This window comes from Argentina silus (assembly GCF_951799395.1).
Source record: "Argentina silus genome assembly, chromosome: 21".
In the NCBI taxonomy this organism is placed as follows: domain Eukaryota; kingdom Metazoa; phylum Chordata; class Actinopteri; order Argentiniformes; family Argentinidae; genus Argentina; species Argentina silus.
The window spans coordinates 406,014-422,077 of NC_139675.1; the positions used below are offsets into that span (position 1 = coordinate 406,014).

Below are 16,064 nucleotides of genomic sequence, written 5' to 3' on the forward strand. Positions count from 1 at the left end.
AACCTCATAATTAACTGTCCATGCAGGTTTGACTCTGATGGGGCTGAAAGACTAGACTGTTGATTCATAATTGGCAAAAAAATAAATGACCATCATTTCTCACACAAGGCCCTTGTGCTTCAGTATGCCGTTTTCTGTTATGAGGTCCAATTAGCAGAACCCTTTTCACTCATCGCTACTGTTGCAGTGTTACTTTAACTCAAAAACTTACACAAAAAAATATAAAATTACCAAAAGGACGGTGCAAATCTCCAATGCAAACAATTTATTAGGGGGGGGGGGGGGGTGTAAGGGAAAAATAATTCCTCATAGGCCAAAAAGTAAGTATTAAATAGGGTGAAGGAGCTGGGTGGGGGAAGTCAAGAGAGTTCTCTCAACTCTTGGAGGTTACAAATGACTAACTCACCTTCCTTGTTAAAGGAGTAGGAGCTTTACATCAACAAGCTATGGAGACTGAAGGGACCGACTCCCAGACACAGATTAAGCAAAGTCCTGGAATACGTAAATCACACCTTCAGTGGAGACTATTGAAAAAGCTTTCAACATATTCACTGTTGTATTGTGTTTGTTGTGTTGTGCTGTGAGTTGTGAGAATGGTCGGATGGGGGGAAGGTCATGTTGAGAAGTGTATGTTGTGAGAATGGATTATGGAGAGATTGATTCAGAGTGTTTGTCTGCTTTTCAAGTCTAAGTGTGCTTGTGCATTATGTGTAAAGAAAATGGAATTCTATGAAAAATGTAAATGCATTTCAGTCTATGACCAGGCTTATTCTACGTCCAGGAATCCAGCCCATGAGAAATAGGTATTAAATCCTCACAGCTCACTTTCCTACTTCAAGGAGTAAAACTGAAGGGTTTAATTGTTGTAATTTTTTTTCAAGGGCATTTGGGTATGAGGAATTGAAAAGGGGGGTGTTTTTTTTTTGTCTTCAAAATGAATAAAAAGGGAATTATAGAGAGAGGGTGGGGGGGGGGGGGGGTAGAGGAGATGAACTAGTCCTCGTCCTCCCTGGAGACCCCACAGCTGCAGGTCACACCACGCTTCAGGGCCTTCAGCACTCTTCTGAGGAAGCAGCGCATTCCCTTCTTCTTCTTTTTCTCCTCTTTGCCTGACAAGCAGATGAAAAGATGTTACTTCTCATATAACAAGGGACTCATTTACATGTGCCAGAGGAATGACTGCAAAGATGAACCATCCAGTCAAAACGTGTCATTTTCCAGTGAAGACATTACCACTAGGTATACTCACTCTTAGAGAGAGAGTCCACAGCCATCTCCACCTCTGGCATGTCTGAGGTGTCCCCAACAACTATGCTCAAACTTGACTGTCAATGGAAGTCAAAGAGACAGATAACTATACATTCAATTGTGATCATTCTGGTGCAGATCAATCAATTTGAAAACAAGATGAAGTATTCATATAACAATGTAAACCTCATGAGGGTACAGGTATAGTATAGGCTTGTCTTACCTTTCTGCCAGTGATCTGATTATTCCCCTGAGGCCCTGTTTTGAGCCTGGAAGAATCTGCCTCCTCCACCTGGTTGGTGTGGCTGTCTGCATCAATGTTGGTGTTGATCATGCTAATGACATCCTCACCAATAGTGGATTCCCTCTGGTAGGCCTTCAGTTCTTTGATAAGCTCCTCTGGTAGGGCACGAATGAGCCACTGGCTTTTACTCACCATGGCAAAATGAATAGCCTCCTGTGAACCAGCGGCCGACAGCATGGTGGAGTGGATATTGGTGGCCATCAGGTCCAGCACAGCCTTTGGGGTGGGGTCTTCAGTGTCCACCACCATGACCTCAGGATCCCTGCTCAGGAGGTCGTGGGTCACGTCAATGACTTCCAGAGTGAGGAGGTTGAGGTCTGTGCGGGTAAAAACCCGGGGATCGAAGGTGTGAACATTCCCACCATTCTGACTCATCCGCACCAATACGTGATTGACAAGGTCATCCAGCTGACCAATATCAAACTCCCTCTTAGTTGGTCGTGTTGGGGTCTCTGCTCTGGTGACATCACTAATAACTATGGACCCTGGCGTCTGGATTATCTTAGGGGACTGGCTTAGTGGTGAGTCCAAGACTCCCTTCACCACATAACGCACTATATCCTTCCCCAGCTTCGGGGCTTTGTGCGACAACATTTCCTGCAGGGCCTCCTCTGTCCCATAACGCTGCAGAAGCTTTTTCTGGACCACAAGCACCAGCTGAAACACCTCTGTGGCCCCAAGGCAGACGTTGGCCTTGCTCCACTTGGTGGTGACCCTCACCCACATTGTGTTCTTCAGCTTCTTGAACACATCATCCACAAGGTTCCAGTCCTGCACCTTCAGGTGGCTTAGCTGTGAGAACAGCCTGACAAACACATCCCTGACTGTGTCCTCATGGACAGTGATAACCACAGGGTCTGTAGTTTTGTCCCCTGCTGAGGCACACCGACTCTTCAAGGCGGCCTTGTTGTCGTAATGTGTCTTCAGACAGATGTCAGAGGACAGCGGGCGGGTGGAGACTGTGAGGTCAACTGCTCTAAATGAGCCAATGGAGCTGGTGGCGGAACCCAGGCTGGATACTGGGGACTCAGCTATAAGCTTGTTGACCTCCCTGCCCACAGTAGTTCTGATGACATGGGTAACCTCCTTGCTGCCATGGCACAGGGCATGCCTGAGAGCATCGGGGGAGCCCATGCGCTTTTCCAGTTCCCTTCGGAGGGAGCTCACTATCCTCACACTGGATGGCCGCGAGAAGAGAACTTGAAGCTCCTTAGTGGTGTCCAAAGCAGACGCTGCATTAGCGTCACCTGACACGTCCCGTAGGATGGACACCACCATATCCATGGCCACGTCTGAGAGTGGCGTCGCTGTCATCGTGTCTGAGGGAGAGCCGTCTTCTGACTCTGGCTCGATCCCCTGCAGGAGTTTGGTGATGATGTCTATCACAACATCAGGCGTGTTGTGCAATCTAGTCTGGTCACACTCCATCTTAATCATCTCCTTCTTGATCACGTTACTCGTATCAGCAGCATCTGATGGGTCCATGTTGACGGCCTTACAGGCTCTGTCACACACGTGGCTCTCCTTCCATTTACATGATTTTACAGTAATGGAATTGCTTGGTTTTCCTGTTGGTGCATCCAGGTGCAGAGTTCCCATGATGGTCTTAACCAGTAGAGGACACAGCATCAGTACCAGGTCATACTGGTGTTCCAGATCCTCAGAGAGCTTGGTCTCGCTGGTGCAGAGCTCAGGGAGGCCCAGGCCCTGGAGAAGCAGCTTCATGGCCAGTTTACCAACCACCCCCTCCAGAAGTTGGTATGTGGGGCTGGAGACCCTGAGCTGCTCATCACTGGCGGTGGAGGGGCAGGGGGACTCCTCCTGCTTGTGAGACCCTCTGTGTGGGAGACTACCCTCAGCAGAGAGCTCCTCCACTGCAACTTTATGGACAATCACGTCCACGTTGTTGGTGTGGGGTCCAATGAGAAGTCTCTGATAAGAAGGGTCCGTCACTTGTTGGAACATTTCTTTCCCCATTTTAAGGCTTTGGGCTCTGTCTCCATATGTATTCTCCAGGAGAGACAAGACGGATTCTGACAGTGGATCACGGAACTCCTGGAGCTCCAGTCCACTCTCAACTTCACATGGGGTGAGGCTGCAGCTGATCTGAGAGCTGCAATACAACATCAGCTCTCTCTTTGACTCCATCTTGTCCTGGAGGTTAGGGTAAAGCACCTCAACGATGGAGTCAGTGAGCTGCTTGTCTGAAAAAGCAGGGAAATCTCCACCCAGGCCCTGTAACACAGTCTCCTCCTTGTTCTTCCTCAAGATCTCCTTCACTGCCTCACTCAGGTCAGGAGCTGACGCAACATGCCCAGAAGGTGGCGCCAGAGAAACAGAAATGGTCTCCTGGCTCAAGAGGCACTTCAGCTTACGAACCACAGTTGTAACCATTTGTTTCTTCACGCTCAGCACATCCGGTGTCAGAGTAGCTGTTTCGAGGTTGGACGGTGACTGAGCTCTGGCCAAGGAGATGGAGCATCTCAGTTTGTTGTCCATTTGCTCTGACTCACCAGAGCAAGAAAGCTCAGCCAGTTTCAGGAGAACTGAGTCGATCAAATCCAGAGCCATAATGGATGATGACGTTGAAGCTGCAGACATCTTAGATTTAGCCCTGTCGATGATGTCGCTCACAGGCTTGATGGAAGAGCCCAGGCATTTGGACCTGAGGCTCTCAAAGACCACTCTGACTCTCTCTTCCCACTGGCCCTTTTGACTGACATCTACACAGGACTTTACAGCACGGATGGCTGCAAGCACAGGGGAGCCCTGAGGTGATGTGAGGGAGAGGGAAGGCTCAGATGTAGTCCCTTCCAGGCGCCTCTGCATCAGCTCCACCATCTCCAGGGCTCTGGCCCTGTCCTGTGGGGAGATGGCCCTGTCTACAGCTGGGAGGAGGTCCTCCTCACTGCCCAGCTTGTCTCTGAGCCCCAACAGAGTAGCACTGAGGACCCTCTTGTCCCGGGGTGACACCCTGCTCAGAGCAGAGCCGGGGCAGCTATTGGTGTCCTGTAGTGGGGACATCGCCCCCTGGAGGTTGGAGGGGGAAGTATGTGGGGTCCCAGCACCAGAGAGGTCACTCCCACTGTCGTCACTCCCATTCCGCACGGCCAACAGGATGGAGTCAATGATCTCGTCTCCATAAGCCTCCAAGTCCTTTATCATGATATAGTCCATCGGCATGGCAATGACCCCAGTGCGCCCTCCCAGGAGCTTACATGAGGTCTCTGATTCACTGCGGAGGGGTCCGACAGAGATGCATTGCAATGTCTCATTGGACAAGGAGGAGGAGGACTGGCCAGAAGAGCGATGGTCAACCAGGAGTTCCTCGTCCAACATAAGGGGTGAAGACAGGACCCTCTCCATGTTGAGGACAGAGATGACTTCATCCAGGGTGAAATCCACCAAATCATTGCTCGGAAGGCTGCACCTAGACTGGCAGAAGAACAGCATGGTCGGGTTAGGGGTGTCCCTGGGAGAGAGGGAGGCATCTGTAGGAGATGGAGTGTCCCTTGTAGGAGTTGGGGTGTCTCTGCCATGAGATGGGAGGTCCCATGTAAGATTTGGGGTGTCTCTGGTGGGAGAGAGGGAGGCATCTGTAGGAGATGGAGTGTCCCTTGTAGGAGTTGGGGTGTCTCTGGTGGGAGATGGGAGGTCCCATGTAGGAGTTGGGGTGTCTCTGCCATGAGATGGGAGGTCCCATGTAGGAGTTGGGGTGTCTCTGGTGGGAGAGAGGGAGGCATCTGTTGGAGATGGAGTGTCCCTTGTAGGAGTTGGGGTGTCTCTGCCATGAGATGGGATGTCCCATGTAGGAGTTGGGGTGTCTCTGCCAAAAGATTGGGTGTCCCATGTAAGATTTGGGGTGTCTCTGGTGGGAGAGAGGGAGGCATCTGTTGGAGATGGAGTTTCCCTTGTAGGAGTTGGGCTGTCTCTGTCTCTGGTGGGGGTAGTGGTGTTCACCCTAGGAGAGAGGGTGTTGGTAGGGCTGTCTCTGTCTCTGGTGGGGGTAGTGGTGTTCACCCTAGGAGAGAGGGTGTTGGTAGGGCTGTCTCTGTCTCTGGTGGGGGTAGTGGTGTTCACCCTAGGAGAGAGGGTGTTGGTAGGGCTGTCTCTGTCTCTGGTGGGGGTAGTGGTGTTCACCCTAGGAGAGAGGGTGTTGGTAGGGCTGTCTTTGGTGTGAGCAGAGCTGACTCTCATGGGAGATGAGGAGGCCTTAATAGGAGTAGGCGAGTATCCGCTGCAAGGAGTTGAACCCTCCTCAATCTTCACATCCAACACTGACCCCTGCACTATGTTGACTGACTTGCAGATGATGCTGTAGACCAGGCCCTCAGCCCTCTCAAAGATGGAGGGGAGAGACACCTCTGAGGACACGTCTGTGGCTCTCTCTGTCTGGCCATCCTGATCAGGGCTGAGGCGTGGAGAGGCCTTTGTAGAGAGCTGGACCGGGCTGAGAGAGATGGTGGTGGCTGGGTCCGATGGATCGCTGGCGGGGAGGATGCTCTCCGAGAACTTGGTCCCTCTCCGCCAAGCGAACTCAGCCAGAGCGGGGATGAGGTGGCAACTGACCTCGTCCACTAAAGAGCACTTTATGCTCCCAATGACAGTCAGCAGATCCTTAACAGTTAACTGTGATATACAAAGAGGTTTGTAAACAACATAGAGGACAGAAGAAGACGTGTGAAAACAACATCGAGGTACGGAGGAGAGGTAAACAAAAACAACACAGAGGTACAGAGGAGAGGTAAACATGAATAACATTCATTACAACTGCAGTGACAGATACCTATATGGATCAATACATTTCCCAATCATTCAACACAAATGCAAACTCCCAACACAAGACATTCAACTCATATCTAAATGTCACTTAAATTACAATTGATGAATGATCACAATAATATCCACAACACTGGCTTTTGGGAGTTGTAGCAGATGGTAATGTGTTCTCCAAGACAATCAACTTCCTAGACATTTTATACCTTCCAGAAACGCTAATATCAGCCATAGGCTTATGGTGAAAACAAAGCAGTTTTGGGCACCTATTTCTCAGCAGAGACACAGCCAAAGACCTGGAAAAGTCTCTCTCCAAAGAGAGTGAGAGTTGGGATCATGTTAATGACAGAATGACTTACCACAGAAGCATGTCTGGTAGAGGGGGCTGAGCTGACAGTCTCAGCAGAAGAAGCAGTCCCTGGCAGGTAGGTCATGACAGAAGGAATCCTGGGTTTTCGGAGGAACTCAGAGATCAGTTCACTGGTGGAGGAAGAGTCTGGGTCCTGAGATCTCTGTGTGGGAGAGAGGAGGGGAAGAGAGTCAGAATGAGAATGGGAGGGAGAGAGGGAGGAAGGTAGGTAGAGAGATAAAGAGAGAGAGAGAGTCTGTGTGTGTGAGAGTCAGAAAAAGAGAGAGAGAGAATGAAAGAGAGGGAGTGAGAGAGGAGGCAACACTGTAGAAACAGAGAGAGAAAGAACAGAAGGACAGGTAAACATACACCAATAGAGATGTAGTGTGATCCAACTGGTGATCAGTACCAGTTGTGAGTGGCGTCTCCTTACCTGTCCAACCAGAGCCCAGGGGATCCTCTGCTCCAGCCTCCTCTCCCTGCACACCTCCCTCTCTAGCTCCTCCAGCTTCAGACGCCGCCTCACCTCCCACGACTGGAGAGAAGAAGAGCAGAATAACATATGGTGATGTCAGAGGAAGGCTCACAATCATATAGGTTTTCATTTAGCTAGGTTACTCTCATTGAGAGGACATTTCAAGAGAGACCTGGCGAAACTAGGTTATCTGTTTTAAAATAACATAAAAAGGATTTTGATAATCTCTTACAGCCCCAATATAACCCCAAAGTCAAACTCAGCCTATGTTCACACTAGAAAGGGTGTCAATGACAGTTCAGGATATGAGTTTCCATCTTCCTTACCAGTTCAGCCAGATAGAGGTTCTTATCGTCCATCAACTCCTTCTGAAACCTTCACACACAACAGAACATACATCATTATTACATCTCTCTACTTCCCTACTGCTCAAACTATCGACTCGAAGCTATCTATCTGGCCAGCTGTCACTGAGACACTTCAATATGGTTCAACACTTGTGATTATATTTGGAAGTAAATTGGGGATAAAAGTGAGACTCACCTCATCCTGAAAGATTTCCGTCCCTTGGCGATAAGCCACTCTCTCATGTCCACCACGGAGATGTTGTCTGAAACACCTCCCTGCTCCTGCAGCACCAGAAACTCTCTCAGCAGCCGCTTCTACAAGACAGAGAGAGAGGGCGGGGCGGGGGTGGGGGGTGGGGGGCATGAGCAACAGCCAATGCATGCACAGTCAACATCTAAATGGCATTAAGAGGTGTATCTACAGTAACAGTTTAGCTTTGTATTTTCATAGGTGTGTGATGAAGGTAAACCGCTCTAACCTGATTGCTGTAGTACTGCTTCTCCCACTGCAGCTGGACCGATTTAATATAATTTCCATAGTGATTGTACTCCTTCAGAGTACACAGCACCTGAAACACAGGAGCCATATATGAGCAATTCTAGAGGGTAAATGCTAAGTGGGATCCTTGGGACGATCCTAAACCTTAACCATAAGTCTAACCTAACCTTAACCTTAACCCAAATCATTTTAAATCTCAACTTCAATGGGGTGACGCCAGGGTCAGGCTGTCCCAAGCATCCCACTTAGCATTTACCTATTCAAGAGACAGTATGGTTGTGGATCATTGCACTCGCTGTACTGTAAGTGTCTTTGGAAAAATGCATCAGCTAAATGGCATTATGAATGTACAGGAGGGTTGGGGGTTTGGGTCCAACCTTCTCATCAGCTGTGATGAGGCCCTTCTTCACCAGGCACCTCTTCCTCTCTGGCTGGTGGAAGAAGCCCCTCAGGTGCTTGTCATGGAGGGGGTTGTAGCTGCTGTCCATCACCCTCATATTGGGGTCCGACAGGTCGAACTCTGGCGTCTCCTGGTGGAGCTGGAGGAGAAGTTCAATGATTTTAATCAGGCATGTCTTATAGTCACTAAAACAGTGGATATGTTTTAAATCCAATCCAATCCAATGCAAATCTAAATCCAATACAGCTGTGTAGTCATCAGGGGAGGCTGGTGGAGGTAGGAATCGGAGGATGGGGTCATTGTAATGCATGGAATGGACATGTGTGACAGAGAAGATCTTAACATGGCGTTGGATCTGTGATCCTGTATCATATCACTCACCTGCTCCCCCAGTTTCCCCCTGTAGAGGGCCACCTCTGGGACAGGCTCTAGGGCCTGCTTCTGGTCACATGACTCCTAGAGAGAGAGAGAGAGATTTTAATCTAACTGTCATCAGATTCATATTACAAAACATGTAATTTATTCACACCAATCAATCACAGAAAACAATTGCATGCCATTATCCATTTCAGAATAATATAGCCTTTAACAAACTAATTACTCACATTCTCTTCCTTTCCATCTCTACTTTCCATTTTAGAGACTTCCTCCTGAAGTGAAAGTCAAACTGTGACACAAACTACCCAAAACGCATAACATGTCGATTGCGATGATGTCATAATACAATTGCGTCACTGAAATTCAAGCCTGTGCAATGAACGCACTCCCGCGACTCAGTCCCTACAGCTAAGCAATACCCTGTCAATATGCATCTCTACAATATCATTAACCTGTACCAAATGCATTGGAAAGTGTATTCTGTCACTAAGTAGTGAAATTCATCTTGGAGCATAACATAAAGAGGACATAAACAGCAGCTTTAATATGCATGCAAGGTTGAAATACCCGCCCCAGACGCACGGCACTACTCCCGCTGAACGGCCTTTATGATACGGACAATCACACCAGTTACACCGCCTAATAGGTCGTCAGTCAACCCAGTGAATGGCCCATATATAGGGCCCATATTCAATCAATGCAGGTACAGACAAAGCGCACTGCAGGTTTAGCAGGCTAAAATGTTTTATAGTATTTGGTATGTGTTTTTTAGGCTACGTTTGTATTATCCGTAGGCTACAGTGTGTTTCGACCTTCGAGTAAAATTCTCTATACATTCAAATAAACGTAAAGTCAATGCAGTAAGGAAAGGTGAGGCCAGCCAATGTAGGCCTAATGTTTGTGAGAAGACCGTTTTAATGCGGACAACATCCCCCAAAATAACAGGCTGAACACGCTCTGCGGTTTTCCTTTATCTGCAATTGATGTACGGCCAACAGGACACGGCCACATGGACCGGTCGCCTTTAGAAACACACAGTTCAGGTCAGTTTTGCGGTTTCCCTGTAGGCCTATACGTTAAGGGTTTAAGATTGAGCGAAGGGTCATCTCGAAGATTTATTCATTGCAGGGTTTAAATGATAAACGACTCAATAGACCAACATTTCTGTTCACTAACTCTACATACTAATCAACATCCATCATAATAAAGTGCAAGATTGAACAATTGACTCACATTCTCCTCGTTGCCGTCTCTGTTTTCCATTAGGCTTTGTCCAAAAGAGGTCTATCGAGAGAACGCCATAACTTTCGCAATTATGAAAGTCAAACTGAGCCACAAAGTGTCTCAAATGTCGTCTGTGCCCTAAACGCAGACATGTACACTTGTGATGTCACAATTGCGCCACTGTGAAACGTATGGCTACGAAACGCTTTCCCGTTACAACATCGCCATACCGTATCAATTCATATGTATCTCAGTTGTACATACAATATATAATAAACTGTACCAAATGCATTATATAGTGTATTACGTCCCTGTTATATAGTTATATAGTGTATTACGCCCCCCCCCCCCCCCCCCCCCCCCCCCCAGATACTACGTCTAGGGATATAAAAGGGGGGAGAAACGTAACGTACAGTATCTGTATATGCTGCTGAGACCCGGTGGTCTGTATATGCGGTGGTAGTGCAACGACTGAGTAAAATACAAACAAGACAGATTTATTAGTAATACATACAACACACAACCAGACAACACGGGGGAAACATAGAGAGGGAACTAAGGGGAGGACGGCGCCAAATAAATAACATAACAGTCCCCTAAATAGAGGAATTCATCTTGGAGTGCAGCGTGAATAAACAACACATACACAGCAGCTTCAATATTGATGGGTTGACGAGGTTTATGCCCTGACATCAATACATGTTCAACACAGTTCCACAAATCCACAGTTTCCAGTGCTATTACGAATGTGTCAGACTTTCTGCTTGTCCGCACAAGAGAGTTTTAGAGTTATTTTAATAATATATTCATTCAGGGAGAAAAAGTATGTTTGTAAAGATTGACAGTGGCTTCTTGGCGTGTTGTCACTGGGTTAGGCAGGTCTATAGACCTAACCTAGGCCTACTCTATGACCTAACCTAGGCCTACTCTATGCTCCGACTATGATGGATGGAGACCCAGAGGCCCTGGTTACACCTGGTAGGTATCCTGATTGATGTGTGTCAGAGAAAATATCTGCAAGGACAATGTGTTCACTATGATGTCACGTGTGTCTATGGTTGTGTCTACTGTAGACACTGCTAACAAGTGTTAGAGCTCAGAGACCTCCTAGTCCATACACACCTCCTCAGAGTAGAAAGGAGAAGCGGGGCCCGGCACAGGGGAAGAAGGAGAGAGAGATGTGGCCCTCCTCGACACACGCAGCTCTTTGCTACACGTTGTACAGCAAATGGGAGGCGTTGACCGAGTCAGTTACAAAGAACTGTTGGTGAAGATTTACTTCTGCCTTCAGACAAGTTGACTCAACATTCCAGTTGTCTGACCAGACATTGACCTTGTCCTGGACCAGCAGACAACCGTGACTGTTGAACCCTGCCTAGAACTTGTCCTGGACCAGCAGACAACCGTGACTGTTGAACCCTGCCTAGAACTTGTCCTGGACCAGCAGACAACCGTGACTGTTGAACCCTGCCTAGAACTTGTCCTGGACCAGCAGACAACTGTTACTGGGTCCTCCAGGACCCTCGCTGGTCAGACCACTCTCTACGCCCAGGCAGCACACACACACACACACACACACACACACACACACACACACACACACACACACACACACACACACACACACACACACACACACAGTATAATATAATACAGAATGTTCCATAGACATCCCTTCCTGAAGATGCTTGGGACTAGGGTCAGGGTTATGGTTAAAGTGTTATCAGTCATGGTAAAGTTATTATTCTGATATTATTTTGATGATTATTTTATTTCCTCGACACACATTTAATCGGTGAACAAATGAATTTACGAGGAGAGTTTGAGACTGTTCTATCATTCACCTGACGATAGCGCCACCTGCTGGCCTGACTGTGTCAGTGAAGACTCCTGTAATAATAATAATAATAATAATAATAATAATACATGTTATGTTTCTATAGCACCTTTTTAAAACAGTGTTACAAAGTGCTTTACAGATGTGCAGATAAAACAGATATGCAATTAAAAACAAAAAATCAAAGTTGGAAACCGGTCAAACTGGGTCTGAGGCAGTGACGTTGCTTGGTTACAGTCGCTAAGGTAGTCCCGTCAGCCCTGTGAGGCTAGCTAGCTCGCTAGCTGCTTTAGCTCTCTGAGCTACCTCATACCTCCTCATACCTGCTTTTTAACTTATTAAAGGACATATACACTGGTTTGTCGTAAAGCGGCATAGCCGACAAACGGTTTTTCGCACTGGCATGCCAGGTAAGGTTGCCTTAGCTAGCTCGTACCGTTGCGAAGGATGTTTGTGTAGCTAGATGCTAGGTTGACACACTAGCGAACTCGGAAGTTGACTTTAGTTGATTTATTTATGTATTATTTTTTAGCCGGACTATGAACTCACCTAGAGTGGAATGTCAACTACCTAGCTAGCTAAAGCTGTTGTCTTCCTTCTTCCTGTCAACAGGTGTTTTGTTCGGAAATGTCTCCGCTGCCAAGCAAAACAGCAGTTTGGGAAATTTCAAATATCCCAAATAATACGTGCAAAATAGTGTCCATGTACCTGTCAGGTCGTGTTATCATTCCACTTCCTTCATAGTACTGGTAGATATCAAACTAAGTCGACCTCGTCCTTCCCGTCAGCTGTGGGGCTGTAGTTCAACCTTGGCCGCAGTGCGGTGGTTCAGGGTGAGGGTTGCTGGTCCAGTCACTAACCCTAACCCTCAGTCTCAGCTACAGACCTCCACATTCCAGCTGGAAAGGTGTTCCTGGAACCTTGTGGAGCAGTTTGGGAAGAAACAGAAGTTAATTTAGTTTGATTAAGAACGATCAAACTGTGGCCATTGAGTGTGGGCCTAATTGATGGTTAGTCAGTGGCTTAGGGTTAGTTAGTGTAAAGGTTAGGGTTAGTTAGTGTAAAGGTTAGGGTTAGTTAGTGTAAGGGTTAGTGTTAGGGTTAGTTAGGGTTAGGGTTAGTTAGTGTAAAGGTTAGGGTTAGTTAGTGTAAGGGTTAGTGTTAGGGTTAGTTAGGGTTAGGGTTAGTTAGTGTAAAGGTTAGGGTTAGTTAGTGTAAGGGTTAGTGTTAGGGTTAGGGTTAGTTAGTGTAAAGGTTAGTGTTAGAGTTGGTTCGGGTTAGTTAGTGTTAGTGTTCAGGTTAATTAGTGTTAGGTTAGGGGTAGTTAGTGGTAGGTCTACACCGTCCAATTATTTAGGTTAGGGTTAGGGTCTCTACAGTGTGTGTGTGTGTGTGTGTGTGTGTGTGTGTGTGTGTGTGTGTGTGTGTGTGTTTCTCTACAGTATCAGTTGTTGATTCTATGTTTCTGATGGGGTCAGTTGTTGGTTCTGTGTGTGTGTGTGTGTGTGTGTGTGTGTGTGTGTGTGTGTGTGTGTGTGTGTGTGTGTGTGTGTGTGTGGTTTTGATGCATCTGTGGTCATGTGATCTGGTCCCCAGCTGTGAGCCATGTTGAACCCTCCAGAGCTGCAGGGAGAGGTGGACCACTCCTTCTTCGACAGCGACCATGATGAAGAGGAGGAGGAGGATGAAGATAGGAGCGTCACGGAGCAGGGGGGGAGGAGTGGGGAGGCTGTGGAGGCTGTGGAGGCTGCCAGGTACAGAAAGCTGGCTGCTCCACACACACAGGCCAGGGGGACAGGTACTGTGATACCCCTGCAGAGCAGAGAGGAGGACAAGAAAGAGAAGGATGAGAAGGAGGAGGAGATGAAAGAGAAGCAGAAGGATGAGAAGGAGGAGAAGAAAGAGAGGCAGAAGGAGGAGGAGGAGGAGGGGGGCCGTAGGAGCCCCAGCCGTGGCTCTGTGTCATCAAGCGTCTCCTCTGTCAAACCCCAGGTGAGGACCAGTGAGTTTGACTACAGGTGAGGACCAGAGAGGTTGACTACAGGTGAGGACCAGAGAGGTTGACTACAGGTGAGGACCAGAGAGGTTGACTACAGGTGAGGACCAGAGAGGTTGACTACAGGTGAGGACCAGTGAGTTTGACTACAGGTGAGGACCAGAGAGGTTGACTACAGGTGAGGACCAGTGAGTTTGACTACAGGTGAGGACCAGAGAGGTTGACTACAGGTGAGGACCAGTGAGTTTGACTACAGGTGAGGACCAGAGAGGTTGACTACAGGTGAGGACCAGAGAGGTTGACTACAGGTGAGGACCAGAGAGGTTGACTACAGGTGAGGACCAGAGAGGTTGACTACAGGTGAGGACCAGAGAGGTTGACTACAGGTGAGGACCAGAGAGGTTGACTACAGGTGAGGACCAGAGAGGTTGACTACAGGTGAGGACCAGAGAGGTTGACTACAGGTGAGGACCAGTGAGTTTGACTACAGGTGAGGACCAGAGAGGTTGACTACAGGTGAGGACCAGTGAGTTTGACTACAGGTGAGGACCTGTAGTTGGTGGTGTTTTAGGGTCAGGTTCATCTCCATGGATACTCAGAGAGTTGGTGGTGTTTCAGGCAACAAGGGTCTGTCTGGAATAGACACGTTATTGTAGCTAACAGCAGTAATGACACAATCCAAACTGCCTGTGGCTGGTCACTTGTTATTCCACTTCCAACCACAAGAGGACAGTAGACACTGAATTAACAGCTGCTCAGGGTCCGTCAGAGGAATGAGTCAAGGTTTTGTTTGGGAAGTAAACTGAATGCTGCAATGAATGAATGAAGAGGACTGTGTCTCTGTAGTAGACTGACCATGACCCTAACCCTAACCCTAACCCTAACCCTAACCCTAACCCTGCATCACACATTCACTGAAACCATTTCAGATTCATTGTATCTTCCATCCAATCAAACCCAACTTTATTTATACACATTTCATTCATGAAGCAAACTTCACAGAACAGAAAGAATAAACCCAGGCAGAATGAGACGGTAAGAAAAGAGGATCTAGATGCCATGGAGGTTGGGACAGACGTGAGGACCGGGGAGTATCTGGGGACCATGATCCATCCCCTTCGCCAGAGCCCCTGGGGGGGGGTTTAACTCCTGAAGCTGCTGTTTCCCTGACGTTTGGTCCATGCAAATATCACAGATGTGTGTAACTGTCATTAGGACAGCGGTTTTTAGTTCTGACGTTTGTGTTTCTATATGGAACTGTTGTACTGTATGTGTCTGTAGTTTGTTCAATGTTGTGTGTGTGTGTGTGTGTGTAAGTTGTTTTGTCTGCTGCTGTCGAAACAGGTCAGGTAAAATAAAAAAAAACGTAAAAGTTTTACTCCTGAAACTGCTGTTTCCATGTCTGTCAGGAGGAGGAGGAGGGGGAGGGGGAGGGGCTCCCCGCAGGCGCCCGCTCTAGCCACTCCCACACGGAGTCATCACCAGACGACAGGGAGGATGATGATGATGATGAGGATGATGAGGATGGCTACCACCAGAGCCAGGACGAGAGTGATGAAGAGGAAAGGAGGACACGGCCGCACGCCATGCCCAGGAAGACCAGCAGGAAGTCCCGCCCCCGCAGCCGGAACACCACTTCCTCTGAGACGGAGACGGACAGTTCATCAGACAGCAGCAGCAGCGTGGAGAGCTCCTCCCCCTCCTCCGCTTCCCCCTCCCCCCCGGCCTCCCCCCAGCCCCAGCCCCAGGCGTCGTCCTCCCCCTCCCCCAGACGGAGGGCCAGGTTGGGCTTGGCTGGGGGCTGTCAGAGACCCCCCTCCCCCAGGGAGGGGGAGGGAGGGAGGGAGGGGGAGGCGTCAGAGGACACTGTGACCGACGTCACCCCCCTCTCCACCCCTGACATCAGCCCCGCCCACTCCCTCCCTCCCTCCCTCCCCATGGAGCCTGAGACAGGGGGAGGGAGGGAGGGAGGGGGAGGCAACCCACAGTCCACTAACAGCAACAGGATGGAGATGGAGGAGATGGAGGAGGAGGAGGAGGACCCAGACTTGGAAGAAAGTGAGTAGAGTAGACGTGTGTGTGTGTGTGTGTGTGTGTGTGTGAGAGAGTGAGTGAGTGCTTTTGTGAGTGTGTGTGTGTGAGAGCCATGTGAGGTCTGTGTTTACTTCCTAAAAAAGTCTCATACCGCGTTAAAATACGTCGGACGAGAGTTTTTGCACTCTGACCTGCTC

At 48.5% G+C, this 16,064-nt stretch overlaps 3 protein-coding genes across 3 annotated transcripts; 1 reads left to right on the forward strand and 2 right to left on the reverse strand.

Annotated features, from left to right (window-relative positions):
• Nucleotides 1-260: 260 nt before the first annotated feature.
• On the reverse strand, nt 261-5,005 carry LOC310820926 (uncharacterized protein; the record flags this gene model as incomplete). The annotated part of the gene is made up of 3 exons (XM_083692767.1): nt 261-1,109; nt 1,250-1,325; nt 1,472-5,005. The coding sequence occupies 3 exons, from the start codon at nt 5,003-5,005 to the stop codon at nt 994-996; spliced, it is 3,726 nt and encodes a 1,241-aa protein (XP_083548893.1). The 3' UTR covers nt 261-993.
• Nucleotides 5,006-5,012: 7 nt separating this feature from the next.
• Nucleotides 5,013-9,033, reverse strand: LOC310820927 (uncharacterized protein; the record flags this gene model as incomplete). The annotated part of the gene is made up of 10 exons (XM_083692768.1): nt 5,013-5,378; nt 5,513-6,181; nt 6,688-6,840; nt 7,111-7,212; nt 7,479-7,527; nt 7,696-7,814; nt 7,979-8,068; nt 8,376-8,573; nt 8,780-8,854; nt 9,004-9,033. The coding sequence occupies 10 exons, from the start codon at nt 9,031-9,033 to the stop codon at nt 5,013-5,015; spliced, it is 1,851 nt and encodes a 616-aa protein (XP_083548894.1).
• A 3,062-nt stretch (nt 9,034-12,095) lies between these two features.
• On the forward strand, nt 12,096-15,899 carry cfap97 (cilia and flagella associated protein 97; the record flags this gene model as incomplete). The annotated part of the gene is made up of 3 exons (XM_083692769.1): nt 12,096-12,247; nt 13,434-13,829; nt 15,243-15,899. The coding sequence occupies exons 2-3, from the start codon at nt 13,443-13,445 to the stop codon at nt 15,897-15,899; spliced, it is 1,044 nt and encodes a 347-aa protein (XP_083548895.1). The 5' UTR covers nt 12,096-12,247; nt 13,434-13,442.
• Between the last annotated feature and the right edge of the window lie 165 nt (nt 15,900-16,064).